Source organism: Vespula vulgaris, chromosome 4 (assembly GCF_905475345.1).
Source record: "Vespula vulgaris chromosome 4, iyVesVulg1.1, whole genome shotgun sequence".
Classification (NCBI taxonomy): Eukaryota; Metazoa; Arthropoda; class Insecta; order Hymenoptera; family Vespidae; genus Vespula; species Vespula vulgaris.
The window spans coordinates 4284782-4307515 of NC_066589.1; the positions used below are offsets into that span (position 1 = coordinate 4284782).

Here is a 22734-nt window from a genome sequence, read left to right on the forward strand (position 1 = left end):
TTTTCAATCTTTCGATAGAATTAACGACGCATTTTATTTAATCAACCGGATTATTATTATTTCTTAATTTTCAATAAATAATCCGATCAAGAATAATCCGAATTTCGATAATCGAAATATTATGAATTCTTTATGATGGGAAAGAAAATAAATCACACGATTGAATCTGGTAAAATATACAAAACGCATCAATGTTTTACAGCATATTGATGAAATTGACATTGTTTGAACACGCCAAGAAATTTTTTTTCGTTATTATTATTTTCGTTGTTAATTTTCTTTTTCTTTTTTTATTTTAGAAACTCCATTTCGTTTCGCATCTCTTCGTTCGTAGAACACTTACTAGTTTTCTTATAGAGTTCGAGGAATAAAACTCGTAGTAATTCGCTTTCTTTCGATTAATCGCCATGAAAGGTCTTGATTTTTCGATCTGAATTGTTAAAAACACGTGGCGCAAAATGAAAAAATGGTCATTTGGATAGAAAGTATCCAGATCGATATTCGTTGACTGAAAGAGGAATCTTTTCTCGTGAATGTGAGAGGGTAACAGCCTCACTTGCGCACGCGCACGCAATTGCAAAAAGTTTGGCGCGTGAGCGCGAAACCCTCAGGCGAAGTAAGTCCTGATCGCCATGGTAACGACGGGACGTGGCGGAGAAGATCAAGGGTACTCGGGAACGATCGGCTCAGGAACAGCCGATTCGGGAACAGTCGGTAGGAGTCGTGAACATTCGGAATTGTTCGGCTAAGCGAGGCCAACCGGTCGAGTAGCGCGCAGTGTTTGCGCGAGCAGTTCGGCTCCGACCACGTTACTCGTTGGTTCATTCGTGTTTTGTTTCCATAACTTGTAATTTCTCTTGATCTTCGCATACGCCACCGTAACGTTTGGAAGTTTTTTTTCGCGCAAATATTTATCGCATATAAGAGAGCGTACGAAGCGAGGTTACATACGAATCGAATAGAATTTTATTTCTCTTTTATTTTCGCGTGTGTACGCGTCGTCTTGTGCGCAACAGGTCGCCGACAACCGCTCGAGTGAGATGATGTTGGTGTTGGTGTGAACGTTCGTCGTTCTTTCAACGTGTGGTACACGGTATGGATGTGCTACCGGAAAAACATTCGAGGATAAGATAATCGTCCTCGTTGAAATGCCTCCATTGCTTTTTTGACGGAGTCAAGTAGGGAAAAAAAAGAAGAGCGGAAAAAAGAGAAGGAGAGAGAAAGAGAGATAGAGAGTAATTGGTCGAGTAAGAGAGGGGACGAGAGAGAAAGAGAGAGAGAGATAGAGAGAGGAAGAAAGAGGAAGAGAGGGAGAGTGTGAGAGAAAGATCGTTTGGATTCCCGAGCAAGGTCCTCGAAGGTCGAACGATGACCATGTTCGGTAGCCTCGTGCAGAGGCTGACCTCACCCGTGACCTCACCGACAAGTCCAAGACGTCGCTTTAAATCGCCTTCAAGGTGGGAAGTGCAGAGCGATCCCGAGGATGTCGATTCTGCTGCACCGGCTAGGAAATCGAGAGCTAAACATTTGTTGGATAAACGCAAGAGCAAGAGCAGGTCGAGAGGATTGAACAACAACGATGGTCCGACCGGTAGCGGCGCTGCTGCTGGAACACAGCCGGTTGGCTTTTCAGGCGGGGGGGACGTCGCCGTCGGCTGGCAGGACGTCGCCTTTCCACCGCTCCGTGGCACCAAGAGTCTCGGCAGGCTCGACGGTATGAAAGAGGTGAGAAACGCGACTCTCTGACTACTCTCTTTTTACCATTCAACTTTTTTCATCGCGAAATCCTATCTCGACGTCCTATTTAGTCGACTATATCGATTCATGGAAACGTTGCGACGACTTTTTCTCCACGATTTCCGCACCTTCCTGGAAACGTTTGCGAAGGAATCTCTACTCGAGAAAGAAAGAGAGAGAACGAAAGTTTCGTCGGTCCGTTCGACCTTTAGCAAAATATATGACTCATTTCTCTACTTTAACCCTTAGCAATCGTAGTTTCTCTTATTTGTTACTAACATACCAGTCGAAGTTTTTTCATTGAATGATTATATATAATTGTGTTTATTAAACCAGTGTTTGTATATATTCTAAATCGTTTGTGTATTCGTTTGAGAAATCGTTTCGTATATATAATGATTTCGGATTAACGATCTCGGTTTATAATCGTTCTTGCGTTCACCGAGGTCGAATATACGATCTCGATATACATAAATCTCTAATACATAAATCTCGTTAAAATGAAATTTCACGCAAACGGATAATGCAAAAGTTATGATCTATATGTATTTATTTATTTATTTATTTATTTATTTATTTATATATAAACGGGAAATAAACGTAATTGTATACAATGCGAGAAAAAACCGTGAACGTATTATATTACGGAAACTAAAATAGAAAGTTGGAAAATATATCTGAAAGTAAATTGTCTTTCATACTAAACTCATGTAATGTAGGAGAAAACGTTTCGTGTAGAATTTTTCTTTAAATACATTTTTTCGTTATACACGGTTAGATTACACGAAATGTAACATTTTCAGGACAGATCAATCGATGTGTTCGATAATCAACCAAACAAAGTTTTATTGTTATTTTTTTAAAGGAATGAAGTAATATTTAATCTAGTATCTTAATCGATATGCGACTCACACACACACACATATATATAAGTATCTATAAACAATTTCGAATTTTATGTTTTACCTTCGCAAGAAAAATCGAGCGGAGCGCGAATATAACAAGATTATATACATATTATAATCGAGATTATGCAACGTGATTTTTACTTTACGAATACTTATTATCCAACGATAATTAATTTCAAAGATGATAGAGCTTCGTTAATAATTTCTTCTTCGTTGTTAGATTGGCCGGAGTAATCGTTAACAAAATAATCAATCACAATCGTAATCTACTTTCCGGCAATTCTCGCGAAAAAGATCGAAGACTGATCTTTCTTTCTTACCTTTTTCTTCTTCTTCTTCTTCTGTCGAGAGAACTTGGATAAGACGAAGATTGACGAGACTTTCTCTCGATCATCTTTTAACGACTCTCCACCATCTTTTCTCTTCGTACATCTACACTCTCTCTCTCTCTCTCTTTCTTCTCTCTTTTTTCCACTTTTTCTTTTTCTCAAGTTTTATCTCGCTTCTTATGCTTGTTCGCCCGGTGGGCCTATTGGAATTATCTTATCGTGGTCGAGGCTCAATGTACATTTGGGTGTACGCATGTTTTAACACGAGTCGTCCTCCATGCAAAAGCATGTAAACGCGCAAAAAGGTTCGTACTCAAGGCCATTCTCTCGAACTCGAGTTCGTATACGCGCAAATAGAAATAATTCCGCGGTTAAGTCTATATCATTCATTTTGTGTTTACTTTCTCTTATTCTTTTATTTATTTATTTATTCATTCTTTTCTTTGATAACAAAGATATGGAAAAGATCTCTCTTGTATTTTTTCAAGCTAACCTTAACCTCAATTAGGGATGCCATAAGTGGTGTATGTAACAACTTGTACGCGTAACTACATATATCTCGAAGCTGATCAAGAGAGCAAGGTAGTAGTAGATAAATCCTGTGATGATATTGCAGCTATTCGTGCCAGATGGTCTCTCTCTCTCTCTCTCTCTCGATCGATCGATCGATCGTTGGATCGTCGATCGATAGGGTTCAGAGTTAGCGGGTAGTCGAATCGTATCGTATTCGTACGACCGTTACCTTCCATGCATCATACTTTTTACGTACTCGTATCACTTTTCAACTTATTCGAATTGTATTCACATGCGGGTTGTGTTTACGTGATGTAAGTCTTCTAAACTTAGTTTTTTCTTTTCTTTTTTTTTCTTACTTATGTAAGCAAATTAATATAATGTTAAAAAGAGACGTAATGTTATTCGGACATACATATGTATTTCTCTGGCTCTTGTACTTATATAGAGACACGAGGAAATTCGTTTATACATAATATAAATGATAGATAGAAAAGGGTGGAGGAGAAAGATGAAAAAAAGGATTGGCTCGTAACGCGATTAGTTATACATTCGTACGAGTGCTCGTAAAACGAGATTCCTCTCCACGAGTCGTAATCTGTCGTACGTGATGTCTCTGGTCTTTGTCGTCCGACTATAGTCGTTGATTCGGCCAGGTCGCACCTACGCGTCTTATTCAAATATTAATCCGAGAGCATACACGTACAACACACGCATACATAAATGTTCAACAAGAGTATAAAAAAGGATCCATACGTGGATGATTCGAGGATGATTCGAGGATGATTCGAGCTCTAACATTGGTCACCGACCACTTTCCTTTTACCATCCACCAAACCGATAACATTCCTTTTATTCTTCTTCTTCTTTTTTTTTATTATTATTATTTTATCTTCTTTTTTATCATCTTTTTTTCTGCTTCTCCGTTCTTTTTTTTATCGTGAAATTTTTATCATGAAACTGTAAACATCACAGTAGCTGGCGCATTGTCTTTTTATTAAATTCGTCGGGGTTAAAAAATTTCTTAAAACTTTGTCCACCGTTGCAGATCCCACGGCTATGAACGGATTATTTGTATCGAATTCTTTTATTTCAGAAGTTATTTAATATCTACGATATATACATATTCGTAAATGTAATATATCTGTAATTATCGATATTAGTATCGCATTTCTATTATACTTAACACGTTAAAATAACTATCTCCAAATGATTTTTAGACAAATTAATAAATTAACGATATGTTTGTTTTATTTAATTAATAGAAAATGCTTTAAATATCGTTTTTGTATTTCGATAATTTTTTAAATGTATTCGCAAAAGCTTCCTCCGACCTTACCATTAACGATTCTATCACGCTTATAAAAAAGTCATTTAATATCGTCCACGCTTTCCAAGAATGATGAACCAGGTAGCTACCTGTTTTTGATATCGCAACGAGATATAATACCTACCGACTATAGCACACCATTTTCTATGTACTATAGATGATATCGTATCAAACGACAAAGTTTTCTTTACGTTTAGACTATTTCGTTAAATTAAATGTAGATACATTGATTCGGTATGTAACAAAAATAGAATCGCACGGATAAAATAGAAAATAAGTTGCGTACGAATCCGTTAGAGATTTGCATCACAATGTCAAATCGAGACTGTTGTGTAGCTCCGAAGGTGGTGTCTCTAAGAGGATGCAGAGAGATCTTATATATGTGGCTCGTGTATTGGACGTTCCAAGAAAGAGGCTTGGCTTTTAGGACGATATGCGAATGTATATGCTAAATATGTATACGTTCCTTCCTTCGATCCCCAATGCGTTCCTACGCAGTTATACATATATATCTATATATGTGCGTGCGTGCGTGCATATACGTACGAACGAATGAACGCACGAATGAACGCACGAATGCACGCACGAATGCACGCATGGAGAACCCGCTACGATGTTACGGGTACAAGGGAGGAGAGGGTTTCTTTCTCTCGACAGTTCCTCACCTCGAATCTTGTACGAGCGACACACTCCTTTCCATCTCCTTGTCCTCGCATTCTTTCTTCCCGTATTCCTCTTTCTCCTTTTCTCTCTCTTTCTCTCTCTCTCTCTCTCTCTCTTTCTCGTTTTCTCTTTATCTATCTCTATCTCTCTCTCTCAATTTTTAAAGATCTTTTTTCCAACTCTACCACCCTTGATCTTTTTCAGGGATCCTTTTTCTTCGAGTATGTGATTTATGCCACTACGTTGAAGATCTAGAGAACACCTTCGACCTTTTCTCAGATTCTTTTTCCTACTCACTGTATTTTTTAAAAAAGGAGTTGGGAGGGAGGGAGAAGAAAGTAATTTTTTTTTCGCGTCGTCGTCGTCGTCGTCCTCGTCGTCATGGAATCACTATCTGCGGGTTGGTCGTGATCGTTGATCGTGAAATGATTTGTATAACCCCGCATCGGATGATCTTGGCTCTTTGGCCATCTCGTCGCGTTTTATCTTTTATCTTTTTAAAATCTAAACTCGACTAAAAGGTTTAAGATACTTTGCGTATAGTTTTGCTTCGAGATATTCCCTTTTCTTACCCCGTTCATATATCTAAATAATAATATTACTGTTATATTGAATTTTTTTATACCGGACCATTAATGTATAAGCTATTCTACGGTTCATATATTTTATTGAAAGAACGGGTAACTCTTTTGTTGTTGGAAATTCTAAAAATGAAGGCTTGACTTAACATAGGACTTATTAGGGTCATGAGTGCACTCACGACCCCTGTGGTTACGAGCGAATGTCTTCTCGCCCATTCGTCCGCTCGCGAATTCTTTCTCACGATTCTCAGAAAGGCTTGTTCTCTCACGCGTGACCGCGAATTTTGCAGGTGTTTGCTACTCGCGACTCGATCGAGAGTAAGGTATAAAAAAACAGAAATGACGAGAATGACGGCGATGACGACGACGATGACGACAACAAGAACAACAACAACAACGACGGATCAGTTTCTCTCCACGACCATGTTGCGCAAAATCAATGAGATAGGACCGCGTGAATTCTCGTCCAAGGTCACTGGGTAAAGTTCCTTTTGAAAAAGAAACTTATTCGCATTGCTCTCAATCCTTTTTCCTTTTCTTTCGATTCATTACGATTTTTAAGTCAAGAAACTTGAGTATTAAATTTTTTTTTTTTTTAATTTGGGTTTTGAGAAATTTTCTATACGATCGACCAATAACTCCAGTATATTCTAGTAACAAATTTTTGATAATTAACAATTTCGTTTTGAAAAGAAGACAAATTATAAATGTTTATGAATTTTATTTATTTTCATTGTTTTTGTACGTTTTATTTATTCTAGTGTAAATGAAGCTTGAATTACATACGTCTCGTAACGCAACCAAAGGAGTGTTCGTGTGTGTGTGTGTAAAGGATTGAATATATGTATGTATTACATAAGGGAATATGTAGACAATACCAGTTGTTTGTACATACAATTTAACAATAGTGTATTTTATTAAAAAGTATAAGAATAACGTGAGTATTTGGATAAAGAATTTTAAATTGATAGTTTAAAATTGGGCACGTTATATAATATATGAATAATATTATATACGTATAACAATAATATAAAATCATTCAAGTTTTGTTTTTAGATCTTGTCTATAGTTCTTTTAGATAATTTTTTTTTATAATATTTGATCTGTTATGATTTAAGATAGTCAATTATGCGTCGAGATATCGGTCAATTAAACTTCAAATCATTTTAATCTTAACTCCTGAAATTTCGAAACTAGACATATCTCAGGGAATATAGTAAAATTAATAATAAGATAGTAAAAGTAATAAATAAGTTTAAACTATTTTCGAACGATTCTCTCACATTTGTTAAACTTAAATAAATTATATCCATCATCGATAATTTATGAATTCGAGATAATCTCTTCCACCCTTGCCATCAAGGTGACTTTTGCTCTTTCACAAGATTTCACCAGGAATCAGTTTGTATGCGTGCGTGCGTATGTGTGTATATCGTACATAAGATACTTAGAAGCGGACGAGATTATTTCGTGGTTCGCATGTACATATTATAAAAAGTGAGCTTGTGTATGTGTGTGTGAAAGAGAGAGACCGGAAAGAGGCAGCAAACAGGATGCGAAAACGTCCTTTCGATACTGTACGCGTACCGGAACTGTGGGAAAACTTCCACAGTTAGAGTTCGCGAGTGCAAGAGACGCCCTTTTATGAATAATTCGGAGCGCGCTCGCGCGCGTGAGAGAAAGGGAAAGAGAAATAGACAGACAAGACATGTGAAAATTGCGTTTGCGTGTACAACGAATGCGCAAGATCCGGATGTTAATTAATTAGTTCACTAGTAGTAATAATGTATAGTACATGCATAGATCCTAGCCTGTCGCGGGAAAGTATCCGCAGCATTTGATTGAAACTGCGAGTACATAGTATACGTGATTTTTATGGTAAATAGGTTTGATAAAAATATCGTGCAGAAAAGAAAATCATGTAAATCAAGATTAAAATTAGAATGGGTTTCGTAACACTTAATTAAATAATTTCAGTATTTCTTCAAGTGCGTGTCTATAATGTTAGAAAATAATTATGTCGAATTATTTATATGTATACAAATGATTTAAGTTACCATAGGTAATATAGACGTGTTTTATACGTATTAATATGTTTAACGTAAATCATACATTAGAGTTTTTTTATTGTTACTTTTTATTTACACGTTAAAAAGTTAGCAAAGATATTACCTATCTTCAGACCTATCAATCTAGATGATTGATATAATTGATCTCAAATGAAAGTCTCTAACATACTTGTAAGATAATAATCGTCTCTGGGTATTTATTTCTCTTAAATATATCCTTCGGGTTTTGATATTTTTATGTCGATTTTAATTTCTATAAAAAATATTAGAACTTAATTTATTGCGATTATTTATGATTTCGTTGCAATATCGAATCTCTAGTATCCTAGATACTACTAAGCTAGATAGAATTGCTGCTATTTTCAATGTTAAGTGCATCTGCATGACTTTAAAAACGCTTATCCTTTTTTTACATTAAACTGAACACGTTGAACACGTTCTATCTTATCTTATGTTATTTTATAGTACTATATCAAATGGTATATTGTAGGTATGACTTTCTATGAATTTTGGTCAGCATTTTGTTATATTCATTAAGGAATAACTGGTCGTTTTCACAATGCGCGCTTTGCTTCGGAGGAAACTACTTTCGCCAGCGATATAGTATCTACCTATATATCAACAAGTTGATATCGATACGGTCGAGGAGACAGCTATTGTTGCTCCGCGTGAACAATACTATTCTGTATCTTTTTATTCTGTGAACGTACACTGCTGTCCGATTTTTTGCGTTTCTTTGTATTAACTTTATTCAGGCATTTGGTACTTGAACTCGATCGAGCATGTTACTCAACTTTCCCGTTCCATTTTCGAGAGAGTGGAAAGATCATGAGGATATATATACACATATTGCTATATAAATTTCTTTTTTCTCTTTTAAATTTATTCTAGAAAAAATGACAAAAATTTGTTAACATAATGGAAATGTCTTAAATCATAAATATCTTTCGTATTAGTTGATTTCTTCTATTCAGTTATAAATCGATGGTATAAGAATCGATTTGTTAAACTTCGTGATAAATGAAGAGAACGGGAAGGGAAGAGAGAGAGAGAGAGAGAGAGAGAGAGAGAGAGAGAGAGAGAGAGAGAGAGAGAGAGAGAGAGAGAGAGAAGAAGAAAGAAAAATGGACGAAGATACGGAAATATTTGTTTATCGATTATAGGTCTCGTTGGACCAAAAACCCACCTCACGCATATCTCTAACGAAGTCAGGATTTACTCGAAGAAATATTTGCTGGCTCGCGTCAGAGAGAACCGTTACCGGTTAGAGCGGTTTGGTTCATTGGTGATTTTTCGTGAATTTTGCCTCTCTTCTCGTTCGTTGATCGAGCATTACATTCGTCGTTCGCATTTTTGAACAGGTTCAAAAGAAAGCGAGGTCTCTTTGGATCTGCCATTAATTAGCTTTCGTGCTCCGCGTTCCAGGGAACCCTATTACCAACGTGATCTGCAGATCGATCGATTTGTCGCCGTTACTGTCGTTTCTCCTCGACGCCTACGACCGTACGAATCTTTTCCTTCGTATTGAATTATTCAACGACGAGTCTTGTGATAATTGAATTCGGAGCGAAATAATTAGTCATCTTGGAATACGAATGCCTTGTTAAACTTATCGGTAAAGGAGAAACGATAAGTGTGTAATAATATCTGTTCGATCGAAAAGATTTATTAGTTTTTAGGCGCGACCGTCAACTTATGCAATCGTCATCGTGAAATATGTCCGTGAAATGTGATAATATTTTATAATAATACAATTTTTCGATTTTATCTGTGACATTCGAATATATAATTATTTTTCTTAAAATAATAAATTGGTTGACATTACGTTTATCAAACGTTTTACACCTTGTTTATCTGCCATAAAAAAGGTGCTAGGAAGTAATTTTATAAATTCTATGAGAAACTATGGGAAACTAAGGATCATTGAAGAGTATTGTTTATTTCAAGAAAAATAAAAGATAAATCTCAGTATCACTGCAACGACTATTGCTAAAATGCCGAAGGAAATTGCTGGAATTGATTATTCGGAAATTATAAAATAAACATTACATCGAAATTATTTTCGTGCCTGTAACGCTAGAAGCATGCCATTTTAGCGAAACCAATCGAAAAAAAAGATCGAAGTTTGTAAAAAATTATGTAGACGAATCAGTTTCATTTTAGCAGGAAACTATATTCGCTGATGAGCGTAAATAAAATGTTTTTGTACCTAATGGAAAGAAAAAAGTATGATGAAAACCAGGAAGAGTATTAAATGAAGACCACTTACAAGCATTAATGGTGGTGTCAAGTTCGTAATGGTGTTGCATGCTTGAATGCATGGGGATGCACGAGTGCAAAGGGAACAGTCAATTTACGCATAATTAAGGGGATTATGAATAAATTGTATATTTAAATATATTGAAAAGTAATTTGAAACTTAGTGTCGAAAAATTTGAGATTTTAAAGGATTCCAATTTTTATCAGGATAAATCGCACAATCCAACGATGAATTATTTATAATGTTTCCGTTTATGTACTGTTTACGTTTAATGTGATATTAGCTCTATCGAAGTTTATTGTTTTATCAGCCATTATGGTTCTATCCCGTTATGGTTCGTAATTGCTAGTTGTGTATTTGATTTATGTAATAAGATAACGTTTAAATGTTAATTGTTGACGATCGATCGGAAGTGTTTGATAGTTTCGATGTTTGCAGTCTGTTCGAGTTATTGCTTTGCATATTCGAGTCATACTCCGTATAATTTTGCCACTGTACTTTTTTTTTTAAATATCAAACATGAAAACTATTTCCTTGATGATAACTTTTACCTTTTTCGTATGACAGTGTAATGAGTTATCGTATGTCAAAAGAGAAATTTTTCCTTTCGTGTGATATTTTAACCATACGTAAAGTTTAATTAATTATGTAAAAAGCTTTAACATTAGTCTTAAGGTTAGTCGGAAAGAAAGTAAAGGTTGTAGTTTACGCAAACGGTTAAAACATCGAGTGCTACGATTTCTTGGAAAGACGAAGACACATAACTTTCTATTTGTACGAATATTAACTTTGTTCGTTGTTTGTTGAATGCTTTCTAAAGTTTTTAAAGTGAAATTTCTTAAAGCACGGTAGTGCGAGTTCGGTTCATAGAAATCCGAATAAAACGAAAAGTAAAACGAAAGTCAAACTCCGTGTACGAGACTGGTGAGGCGGGTAGCGTAAGGACGGCACGTTTCACTATTTCGTTTCACTTTCCCCCCGTACTGTTGCCGAATCATGAGTCGATCAGGGAAAGGGGTGAGGGTATCGTGTACCATGCGTATTGGTCACCGCACTCTTCAAAACTGGTGGTGGGTCAGTGGAGTAAGGCTAACGCGTTTTACGTTTTCGTTTCCTTGTCACTTACCTGTTACTCTTATCATTAGAGCAAGGCTAGCACATAACACATTTTCGTTTTGTTTGTAACAAGTTTACTGTGAGTATCATTTAATGTTACTATTCTATGTTAATTCGTATAATTACGCGTAAAACCGGTATAGAATGAGTTAGAGTGTTTTGTGAGAGAAAGATGAGCGTGCTCATAAATCGAAATAAATATTAAAAAAGTAGACTGCAACGTTCGAGGAGAATTTTCGAGCAAGACAAAAACCATTGAAAAATATTAAAAACATTAAGAGCGTACATTATTAGCTACTCAATTTTTAACGATCGATAATGTCGACAATTGAGCTAATTATAGTCCGTCTAAAGAGTCGAGTCAGCAGAGAATTAAACAAACGCAGGCAATTGGGACAGAAACGTATTCACGATCTTCAGATAGTGTAACACTTTCCGGCCCATGTAAATTCGCTTCTGAATTTAACAATTGATTATCGTTCGTCAGTCAATAGTTAGAGTCCCTTACATTTGTCATGTGCTTAGCAAGCGAATGTTTTTAACTGACTCTACTGATCCGATTCGTTGGAAGGATTATAGAAATAGAATGATTCCATTTATTTAGATAGTTTCGAATATTTTTCTTTTAGTAGAATATTTTGGCAATTTTGAAGAATTGTCGCTCAGAAGTAAATATGTTTAGCTAATAAACGGATTGATTGGATAACAGGTAAAACATTTTGTTCAATATGAAATTAATTCTAAAAGAAGAAGAAAAAAAAAGGAAATAATTTTTCTTGAAAAAACTTTTATCCCTATAATTTCAGACATATTTAAGATCGTAACGATTTATTATCATCTCGCATTTACTATCAGCTTGCAACTCGAAATTAAATCCTGCGAGACACGTAATTACTCTTTTGCCTCCATGATTTTCCAGATGTACGTAGAAGCTTTCCGTTCGCACAAACTCGACCCTTCTCCCTTCCCACGATAGAACAGAAGCCACGATTACTGCCTCCACCTGTTGCATTCTCTCTCTTTCTCTCTGTTCTTGTCTTTTCTTTGCTCGCGTAGGTTACGGCGTAGGTTACGACGTGTACTGCCCTTTATGTATTATGTAGTACGCGCTACCTGTTGTCGCTTCCTCCTGTACTCCTCCGCAAGAAACGATCTTGAAGAGGAACACGAAGGAAAAGGAGGAGTAGGAGGAGAAGGAGGAAGAAAAAAGACAGCTTGCAGTTCACGTTCACAAATCGCTGCATTGCATGTTTCCTTTCATAAATTCTCACTACACATGATTTAAAATTAAAAGTGTTACGGTAATTTTTACTATTATTATTACTATTACTATTATTAGTATTAGTATTATTATTATTATTATTTTTATTTTTATTATTAATATTATTAATATTATTATTATTATACATTGTTTAAAGTCTCTTCAACATGTCTTTAATGATTACATATATAAATAAATAAATATATATATATATATATAATATTATTGCAGCAGGTATATTTGCAAACTTTGCTGGCAAATATTTCTGTGTAATCTATTCTTTTTAATATAATTGTTCGTTCTTTTATTGAAAGTTGAACGACTTATGCAACTTGAATATAATTTGTTTTAGACGATTCATTATAAAAAGAAATATTAATAATTAGTAACCTTTGTATTCAGAGGCTTGTTCATTTCTGAATAAGTTAAGAATTACGATAATATCAACCATATATATCATTTATTACACTTCGCTTTCATTGTTAATGTTATATACAAGAATCGATAAGTAAGAAAAACAATGTAAACACTGAGAATACATTCACACGCAACCGTTCAGTACGAGTGTTACAATGAGACCATATTACGGTACTAATGTCTTGAAAATTATGAGAAGTCATTACATTTTAGTCCTAGAATAGTATTTCCCAAAGCTTAATGTATCTATCTTTCAGTTATTTAACGGTAAACATTATTGAAAAATTAAAACAATATGGTAGGAAAATTAATTTTTTTTTTCTATCTAAATGACAAGATGTCCACGCTAATGTAAAGAAGTCTGGTACTTGACACAGTTTTTTTTTTTCAAGTACCAGATTTATTAACAGTATATATATATTTTTTAAGATTTATTAAGAATGTGCAATAAGTGGCATGTAAGATGCGAATAAATAATAAAATAATTTTGATAAATATTATAATTATTTTCAAAAGACTTTTGTAACACAAAAATGGGATAAGAAAACAGTAGATTTTATACAAAACTTAATTTTAAAATATATGTAAGTGTCACAAGATACATAAAGTTTCTTTTTTATTTTTATTTTATTATTATTTTTTATATCAATTCCTCTAAAAAAATACATTTCATGGAATAGAAGAAATTAATTAAAAAATTTTTTCTTAATTACTATGAACGATAGATACATACATATTAATCCTTCTTTTATTTTTACAATTGAGAAAATCTTCTTTAGACAGATCCTCAAACAAATGATTTTTTGTTATTAAATAAAATTCGATAGAATATTAAACGATCCGTTTACTTAAAAATTGCTTTTTTATCACCTGAATGACGATGATTCACTTCTTTTATTTCAATTCAAATCTCAGCCTTTGGCTAGTTTTTCTAGTCTTCTGACTCAACATAGCGTGAAAGTAATATTAAGACTCTTAATGACGACAAGTCTTGACTTGAAAAAGTTAGAAAGGAAGAGATAGTCCCAGTGGATTTCTCGCGTTTACCATGAACAGTTTCATAAACGATAGTTTTCGCACGTTTGGATTTTTTAAAACTGGATATTTAAACGTTTCCGTAGAAAGCTTTATCTTTATTTGAAATCTTCTTTTTCTCTTCTTTTTTATTAGCTTCGCAATAATAACGATACTTTAGTATTCAGGAAACAACTCGCATGACGAGTTGTATACACCCATCTATCATATATGTGTCTACAGTAGCAGACAATTTTCTATAGATTATATCACTTCAATTATTTAAAATAAAAGCTATCTTACAAAATATTAATTTTCTTTTAAGAAATTTTCATTACTTGTGCTAACGTAAATAATTTTGTTGTTGTTGCAAAAATAGTTCTAAACTAATGATCATAGTAAATCTTAAATATAAATTAGTTGTACATTAAAAATTAGTTGTACATGTAGTAACCATAGTATAATGCGAAAATCTATTCAACAAGTAGTTGTAAAGTTTTGTCTGCTATTGTAGATAGTATACATATTTAGATACTTTTTATCGGTTTAAAATGACTCGCATAGCGTAGCGATAATGGTCAATGTGATATAGTCGAAACTAGTTTTTTCCTTATATGATTTTCAATAACATGCAGAAGTGATATACTTAAGAATGAAATATTTAATTGAAAATATTTTCAACGAACCAATGAACGAGATCCTCGAAATTATACATTCGTCGGATAAAACAACACGAGAAAGAACTTTAAAAACTTAAAAAACCAAACAATATCTTTTATTTTCTCTTATTATATTTAACTCTTTCCGTTTAGAATTACTTTTTATTAAACGCATCGGCGCATCGACAGACGTACGTCGATCAATCAATCTCGTTGCTTAAGAAAATCCATAAAAAAAAAAAAAAAGATGTTACTCAAATCCTCTTAAAAGATATTTACCTTTGAAGAAATAAATATATTCTTTACTCGTAATTTCACGCGACATAATATTTTCATTTAGCTCAGTTTTAATTTCAACAATAGAACGGTAAATATACTTTGCCGTCGTGAATATTTAGGATTTCGACCGCGAAGAGTTAATTTTCTGTGGAAAAGAAAAGATTTGTCGAGCGGAGTCGATTATTTTGAAATTAGCTTACGTTAGTTTGTAGAGGTAATGTCAAAGAGTTCTCCAACTTTGAAGACCTCGTTGGAGGCTGTATCAAGGAGAGTAGGAAGTCCGTGACTCTCTCGGAAGGAAGGGCTTTTCTCCGCTCGTGTCTCGGCACCGTTAGGCCGAGCTGCGCGATGGGATCGCGGCCAGCTGTTGTGTGTCGGGCGGGCGCGCACAGGTGCGCGACGCAAAGTGACGAGCGCGCGTGCTGACGCGAGATTTTCGAATACTTTTCCTTCCCTTGTTCTCAAACTTCAAAGGTCTTCTGCTCACGAGACAGAATGAAATACATAAACCGGATGAGAATCGAAAATTACTTTCAATTATTCATTTTAATATTCATTCGAAGATGCGATGATCTTTTTTTTTCTTTTTTTTTATATAAATAAAATTTTACGAGAAAAAAGAACATCAAGAAGTGACAAGATATGTTTGATTTGTTTGTTCCGATTCGTGTCCATTGTGTATTTTTATATATGTATTTTGTTACTTGTTTGAATATCTAATCTTGAAAATTAATTTTTCCTTTAAAATAATCGTAAAGTGTGTAGAAGTGTTAACGATGTATGATATAGGACGTATTCAATACTTAAAAAACAGTTTATTCGTAAAGATTATACATTTGTAGAGTTAAATTTTCATTCTTTGGGATAAATTCATGGCGTATCACACGATGTACATGTTTATTGAAATTTGTTCTCACGCTTCTCTGTAATCGTATGAGTTATTATGAGTCATAGTTATGTCAGAAAGGCACTAAACGCTTTGTCTTTTGATTGATGAATACAATGAGGATACGGACAGGAAAGAAGAATTAATTCTGTCATTTTTTCTTGTAGTAATTTATATAAGTACATATGTGTATGTGTGTGTGTGTATATATATACATATATATGAATATATATGATATATATGAAGTGTACAGTAGTAGATTAAAATTTTACGGGTCCAGCGAAAGTCAATTATAATTTAGCCAACTTTCGAAAATTATAATACTTTCGAGTTAACATTTGTGGAATGGTTATATTAAAATCGATGCTTATAAAACATTATAACTACTTTCGTTTTTTTTTTTAATCGGTAAATTTAGAGAAGTAACACATAGATACGTAAATTATTAGGACTTTGTAAGAACAGTTGTACGGTATTGCGAAGAAGGAAAGGAGTAAGAAAAGGGTTAAGGAGGGGTAGTGAAGGGAGAAGAGGCGGTCACCTTTCTCGTGGAATGTACGGTCAGTACCCCACCTTACCTTTTGCTTCGCACACTTCGAGCAATGCTCGCACGTATGTACCGTCTACCTCGCCTCTTCTTCTCACACGCGTCCACACACGCATCCACGCACGTACGTAGAATATCTATGGCTACGTAAATGCAACGGAAGAAGAGGAGGTACGCGCGCGCGAACACGTATCCTCCGCTTCTGGATAATATCTCGCTAGGAGATCCAGAAGAGCAGTCCTTCCTCTTCTTTGAGGAACCTTTTCTATCTCGCTTGTAGGATTTGCATTGGCGTAGAATTTTATATTCTCTCGCAGGGTATTAATCTCGAATAGAATCGACAAATTCGATTTGAGATTCGAAATATCGAAAATAATTTTAAAGCATCTACTTTTCGTACTGTTTCGTGTCTTCTTTTCTTTCTTCTTTCTTTATTCTAATTTTTTATTTATTTATTTATTTATTTATTTATTTATTTTTTGTTTCAAAACTATACGAGATAGAGCAAAACGAGAGATAGATAGATAGATAGGTAGATAGATAAAGAGAGAGAGAGAGAGGGAAAAAGAAAGATAGGAAAGACGATCAGCCTCTCGAAGAGCAATCATAAAACCTCTCGTAGCATTCCTGACCAAGCATTCTATTTCGCGTGGTCACGTGAAAAATCGTGAAACTCGTGTGCCTCTTATGTAGGCTGCCGCTGGCATTGCTGCTACCGCGTCGTTTCGCATCGCTCTACCGAGCGTAATCTCAACTCGCCACCGCGATTCTTGCTCTCGCTCGACCAGCTTTTATCCGCTCGTTTCGAAGAGTTCTTCGATCGAATCGCTTCTTCTTTTCTCTTCCTTTCGTTTCGTCAAATTATTCTCTTCTCTCGTTTCGTGCTCGATATAAAAGTACAGAGCTGTCCAACTTGATGATGAGAAAGCGGGCTAACCTTCTTTTTTTGTATTTTTTTCTTTTTTCTTTTTCTGTTTCTTTTTTTTTCCTTTTTTTAAGGAAGTTTATTAACACGTTATTAAATATAGAGAAAAAGGAGTCTTTTTGAAAGAAAGAAATTCGATTGATATAATCGATGATTCTTTGTATCCTTGGCTTTGTATTAAAAGTTAAGTCGTGATTTTAAATAAAGACCGATTTGGTCGCAATTCTTTCGTGACATTTGGTTATAAATCATTCTTGATATTTCATTTTTATATTCCGATTTTACCTTCGGATAATGGAAACATTTCTCCGCTTAAAGTCGCTCATGTTACTAACAATAAGATTACTTACACTGAATTCTTACTAAGTAACTTGAATTACTCGCTTGTGGTTTTATTTATTTTATATATTTATAGTTCATGACGGCTAAAATAGAGTATTATTTTCAGCGTAATACAAACTGTTCGTTGTATGTCTTTATTTGTTATTAATTATTCGTAAAATTTAGTAGATTGATTCGGTACGATTTATTAAAGGAATTATCGATTTGTAATTTTATTATATATATGATTGTTAAATTTTTATAATCATATATATAATAATTCAATAATAAATGTTTACCTATACGAGCAATTTTATCTTGGGTTGAAGCATTATTATAGATTAATTTATAGATTGATTTTGCAGATCATTCAAATATTCTATATGTATTCATTTTAACATTAATCATTCGCACAAATGTTTATCGATCACAAAAACTTATTTAATCTATTTAAAAACAGGTTGTTTACGAAGAAAACGAAAAAAGAAACGAAAGAAGCAATGTATTCTCATGGTTATCAAATATTATTCTTTTAAAGGTAGTTTTTATCCTCGAGGAAACAAATAACCAGAAAAGTTTTTCAGCTGTGGTTTTTTCGATCGAAAGATAAAACATGAACGTAAATATTTTTCGTTGTATATTATATTTTGAATAGAACACACAAAAAGGTAAACCTTATCAAGAGTTGTCAAATCCTTTCATGGACTTTCTTTTTAAATCACATTCTTTGCATAAATTATCGGACGGATTTCTGGACAAATAAAGCGATCTAATCTAATTGTAAAACCAGAATGTTTTTAAGTATTCATAGAATATATATATATACACAGATTAGATTGTTTTAATTGTATAGTCACATTAACATATTTATAAATAAAACGTAGTAGCCTTTTTTATATACGAATATTTCCATTACTCGCATCGCATCAAAACAAATTCATACTCAAACTTGAAACGCAATATAAGTTATTTATCCTTCATCGCACTATTTCTTTTTTTCTTTTCCCATATAGTTTATGAGAAAACGGTACAAGTAGCAATAACAAAGGAGACAAAGAAATGCTCTCTGATTGATCTGATTCAACTCGTATGTTGCACGCTGATCTCAGTTTCACCGTAACTGTTGATCGTGGTCGAGTGGTTACCATCTAAGGTATTCCTTGAGTAGATATAAAAAGGAAGTAAAACCAGGCTCGCCACTATTTTTTGTACGTTAGAAAAAAAATGAGAAAATACAAGAGAAAGAGAGAAAAGAGTGGGGTGAGAGATTGGGGATGAGAGATGTGGTGGACAAAGGGGTAAGGGAACAGGAAGAACTGAGAACATGGTCTATTGTGGCGATATAAAAAGGAGAGACGGAAGAGAGGAGTCGTTCGTTGGAAGGAAGAAGAATGGAAGCTATGAAAATAGGGTAAAAGAAGTCGTGCCTCGAAGTAGTAGAGAAGTCTCTGAAGGAAAGGCTTGAAGGGTAAGCAAAAAGAATTGAAATCTCGGATGGTTTGTCTGTATTTTTTCATTCGTGCGTTTATGCTCTTTGAACATTGCGTTTCAATGAAAACCCACTATGTATTGTGTAAGTATGATAATTCCCTTCTCGAGAGAAAAAAAATATGTCGTAGGAATGGGCGTGTCGCCTTTGTCAGTTGTCTTTTTAATTGATTCATCTTATTTAACGTAATTTATATGGTATGTATATAGATACATGCATCAAAGTCATGCATAGGCTGAGTCAGGAAGTATCGTGTGGGATGAGTCATTGAATATTTGTATCTAAAATATCTTTGTTATTTGTGAGGATATGAAAAAGTATTAGGTATGGAAAAGATCTTTTTTTCAAGATTTCAATATCAACGACGTTTTCTTCGTTCGATATATACGATATATTTTTCTTATAACGATGTATTTTATAATAAAAAATAATAATAATAATAATAAAAAAATAATTTCAACGATATGAATTTTTTGTACTACAGATAGGAGGAAGAAAGAGAGACGTTTGGAAAAAATTAGAAAGTCTAAACTTCGGGCGTTTCAATGAAAAAAAATTTATTTTCAACGTTCACAAGAATTTCTATTGCTTTTCTGTAGTAGCAAATTTTATTTATATTACCTACACATGTTTTTGATTTATAACGAGGAAGAAATAACATGTTATGCTTTTTGTCTATGAAAACTGGCACGTTTTAGTAGTCCGTCATGAAAAGAAGCACGTTTCGATTTTGTTCGCGAAAAGTAGCACGTTGTACTAGTATTCATAAGACAAATGAACTGAACGTTTTGAAATATGTTAGTCTTTATAAGACAAATGATCTGTATGTTCTAAAATGTGCTACTTTTCATAAAACAAATGTATTCAATATATAAACTGAACGTAATATAGATAAATGAAACGTGCTACATATTGCAACAGTATTCAAAATATAACTAATGTTCGTGGCGAACTGTGAATCGTGTTTATTATCATGGTTAACATGAAACATGCTATTTTTCGAAAGCAACATCGACAAAGTACGACAAAACGATGATCAATTTTCTTCCGAACGCATTAAATTCTATAACTCCACAAAAAATTCGATCGTGTAACGATAAAAATTTCAAACTTCCATTTTCAAAAGGTATGTTAAAAAAAGAAATGACTAACCAGGAACTATTATTATTTTGTAATTTTTATTTGAAATCGATTTCATTCAAATAAAAGCAGCTCGTTCAAAGTGAAGATTGATCTTCCTAGAAAAGAAAGCGCAAGTAATAAAAAAAAAAAAAGATGTACTAAAATGGCTAGAATACAAAGGACTTTGTAGATACTCTCTCTCTCTCTCTTTCTTTCTCTCACTTTACAATTAGTTTTCTCTAGTTAAAGAAGTATATGCAATTGTTTCGTCGAAGTTGAAGAGAAAAGAACAGTTTGATTTCGCAGGAACGGATGTACTTTCTTTCGTTTGCTCGTTTGAAGTTGAGAATAGCAGCAAGCTTGTAAGCGAATCCCTCTTCCTCTGGTGAGGGACCGTTCCGAGTCGGGCACTCCTTCTTTTTCCTCCTGGCTGCATTTCTCTGTCGCGCTATTACGCTTCCTCGTTACGGTAAGAAAAACGACTCGCGAAGCCGTCTTTTCACGAGAATCCGAGCCGCGTGTGCGGACAGTAACGTTTTAACATGCGGTCTTTTCTTTTCAACGTCGCAACTCGCGAGTCGGTCTCTACCATTATGTAATTTTACTTCGCCCGTAATAAAAGTATTTTCCTTCGTGAAATCCTGATGTCGCGGTGAAAAACGTTGATTCCGCGTTGGAACGGTTGCTCGTACGATCCCGTTACCCCTTCCCTCGACTCTCATCAAAATGCTCAAAGGGAGTGCCAAGTTTGCCTCCGTTTTAGGAATTTTCCTCAAGCTCGTGTGACTTCATTGAAATCTGAGCTTCTTGTTAATCCCCCTTTTGACCAACCTTCAAGTTGGATCGAAATAACAGCCTTTCGAAAATCTTTATAAATCTTCAACCTGAAGACTGAAATGCATGTGGTTGTGGAATTACAACATATTAATGTTTCATGTAGTCTAAACGAAAAGTTAATTTTTTTAGGTAATCGCAAACAAAATTATTATAATATAATTTTTCCATTATTTCCTTGTGAATATTTACTTAATAGTAATTAATTAAAATGTTCAATATTTTTCAAATCACAACTTATAGGGGATTTCTTAGTCTTCTAAAGATATATCTAAAGACTCTCTTTTTTTTTTTATGAAACTCTTTAAGAACCAATCAAGTACTAAGCCAGCTGAATCGTGAATGTGACGTCAAGTATCATTCTTTACATAGTTTTAGACAGCTATCTATCGATCGAAATGATCATACTTGTTAAAATAATCATAAAAATATTGTATTACCATTTGTATTTCAATTCTATACTTTCGTTGGTTCGTGATCATTTGTATCACAAATCATGTCGTCGCTTGGTGGCCAACGTGACAAAAATCACGTAGTCAATCCCTGCTCAGCGACTAGAACCCAAACCTTTTTTTCTCCTCTTCTAATCTCCACAGGAAAGCTATGAAACTATGTATGTCTGTTAGGGCTGCCTAACAAGGAAACGTTTTCAGAACTTAAATTTCTTTTCCTTGAACTCCTAATATAAAAATATAATACGTAGAGCATTACAAATTATCAGACGCATGTTTTTATATTTTAATTTCAACTCACGATACGTTCTTTTAAATCCTGCTGATCATATATTTCTTCTTTCAATAAAATTCTATCAAAAATGTTCTATCAACAGATTAAAATTGTTGATTTTGAACGTAAAATGATTTGGAAAATTTTCTTTGGCATTTAATTTTTATGTAACAACCACCTATTCGATATTCTAGGAAAAATTTTTTTTTATTAAAATTTTGATTACAACGAAATTATAATATTTTGTATATAACATTCATCAATATGTATCATATATATATATATACATATATTTATGGTTTTCTCATCTATACAATACAAAATTATTCAAATACTATGTATTGTATGAGCCTACCTCAGCACTCAAGAAATGACTCATAGTCTATGAATGTGTCCTGGTATAATATTTTGAATGATAATGCTCTATATATTAAACGTAAAAGCTATTTCTACGTAATCGATATTTTGAGTAATCTCTACGTCTGACTTGTTATCATACCTTTTTTTTTATTTTTAAAATGTGAAATTAATTACTAACTCCTACTCAGCGTTCATTAGTAAAAATAAATCAGCGTTTTTGTACGAGGTATATAATATGACTGACATAGTTTACGTTAATGTGTAATTAGGTCTATTTTAAATATCCCTACAAAACGTTTATTTATTTTAATTTAATTTTATTTTCTTCATGCACTCTAAGAATATCGATTGCTGACATTTTATACACTTGTAATACTTGTAATCCATG

General features: G+C 33.9%; 1 protein-coding gene across 3 annotated transcripts in view; it reads left to right on the forward strand.

Moving 5' to 3' along the window:
- LOC127063266 (rho GTPase-activating protein 20-like) overlaps window positions 1–22734 on the forward strand; it is a 53964-nt gene that overhangs the window by 10773 nt on the left and 20457 nt on the right. The window contains exon 1 of one of the 3 annotated variants that reach the window (XM_050992789.1): window positions 83–1725. The exons of the other annotated variants lie outside the window; for them this stretch is intronic. Within the exon in view, the coding sequence (XP_050848746.1) occupies window positions 1369–1725 (357 nt within the window). The 5' untranslated portion in view covers window positions 83–1368. Of the gene's footprint in view, window positions 1–82; window positions 1726–22734 lie in introns of those variants that run through there. 3 annotated transcript variants of the gene reach the window in all.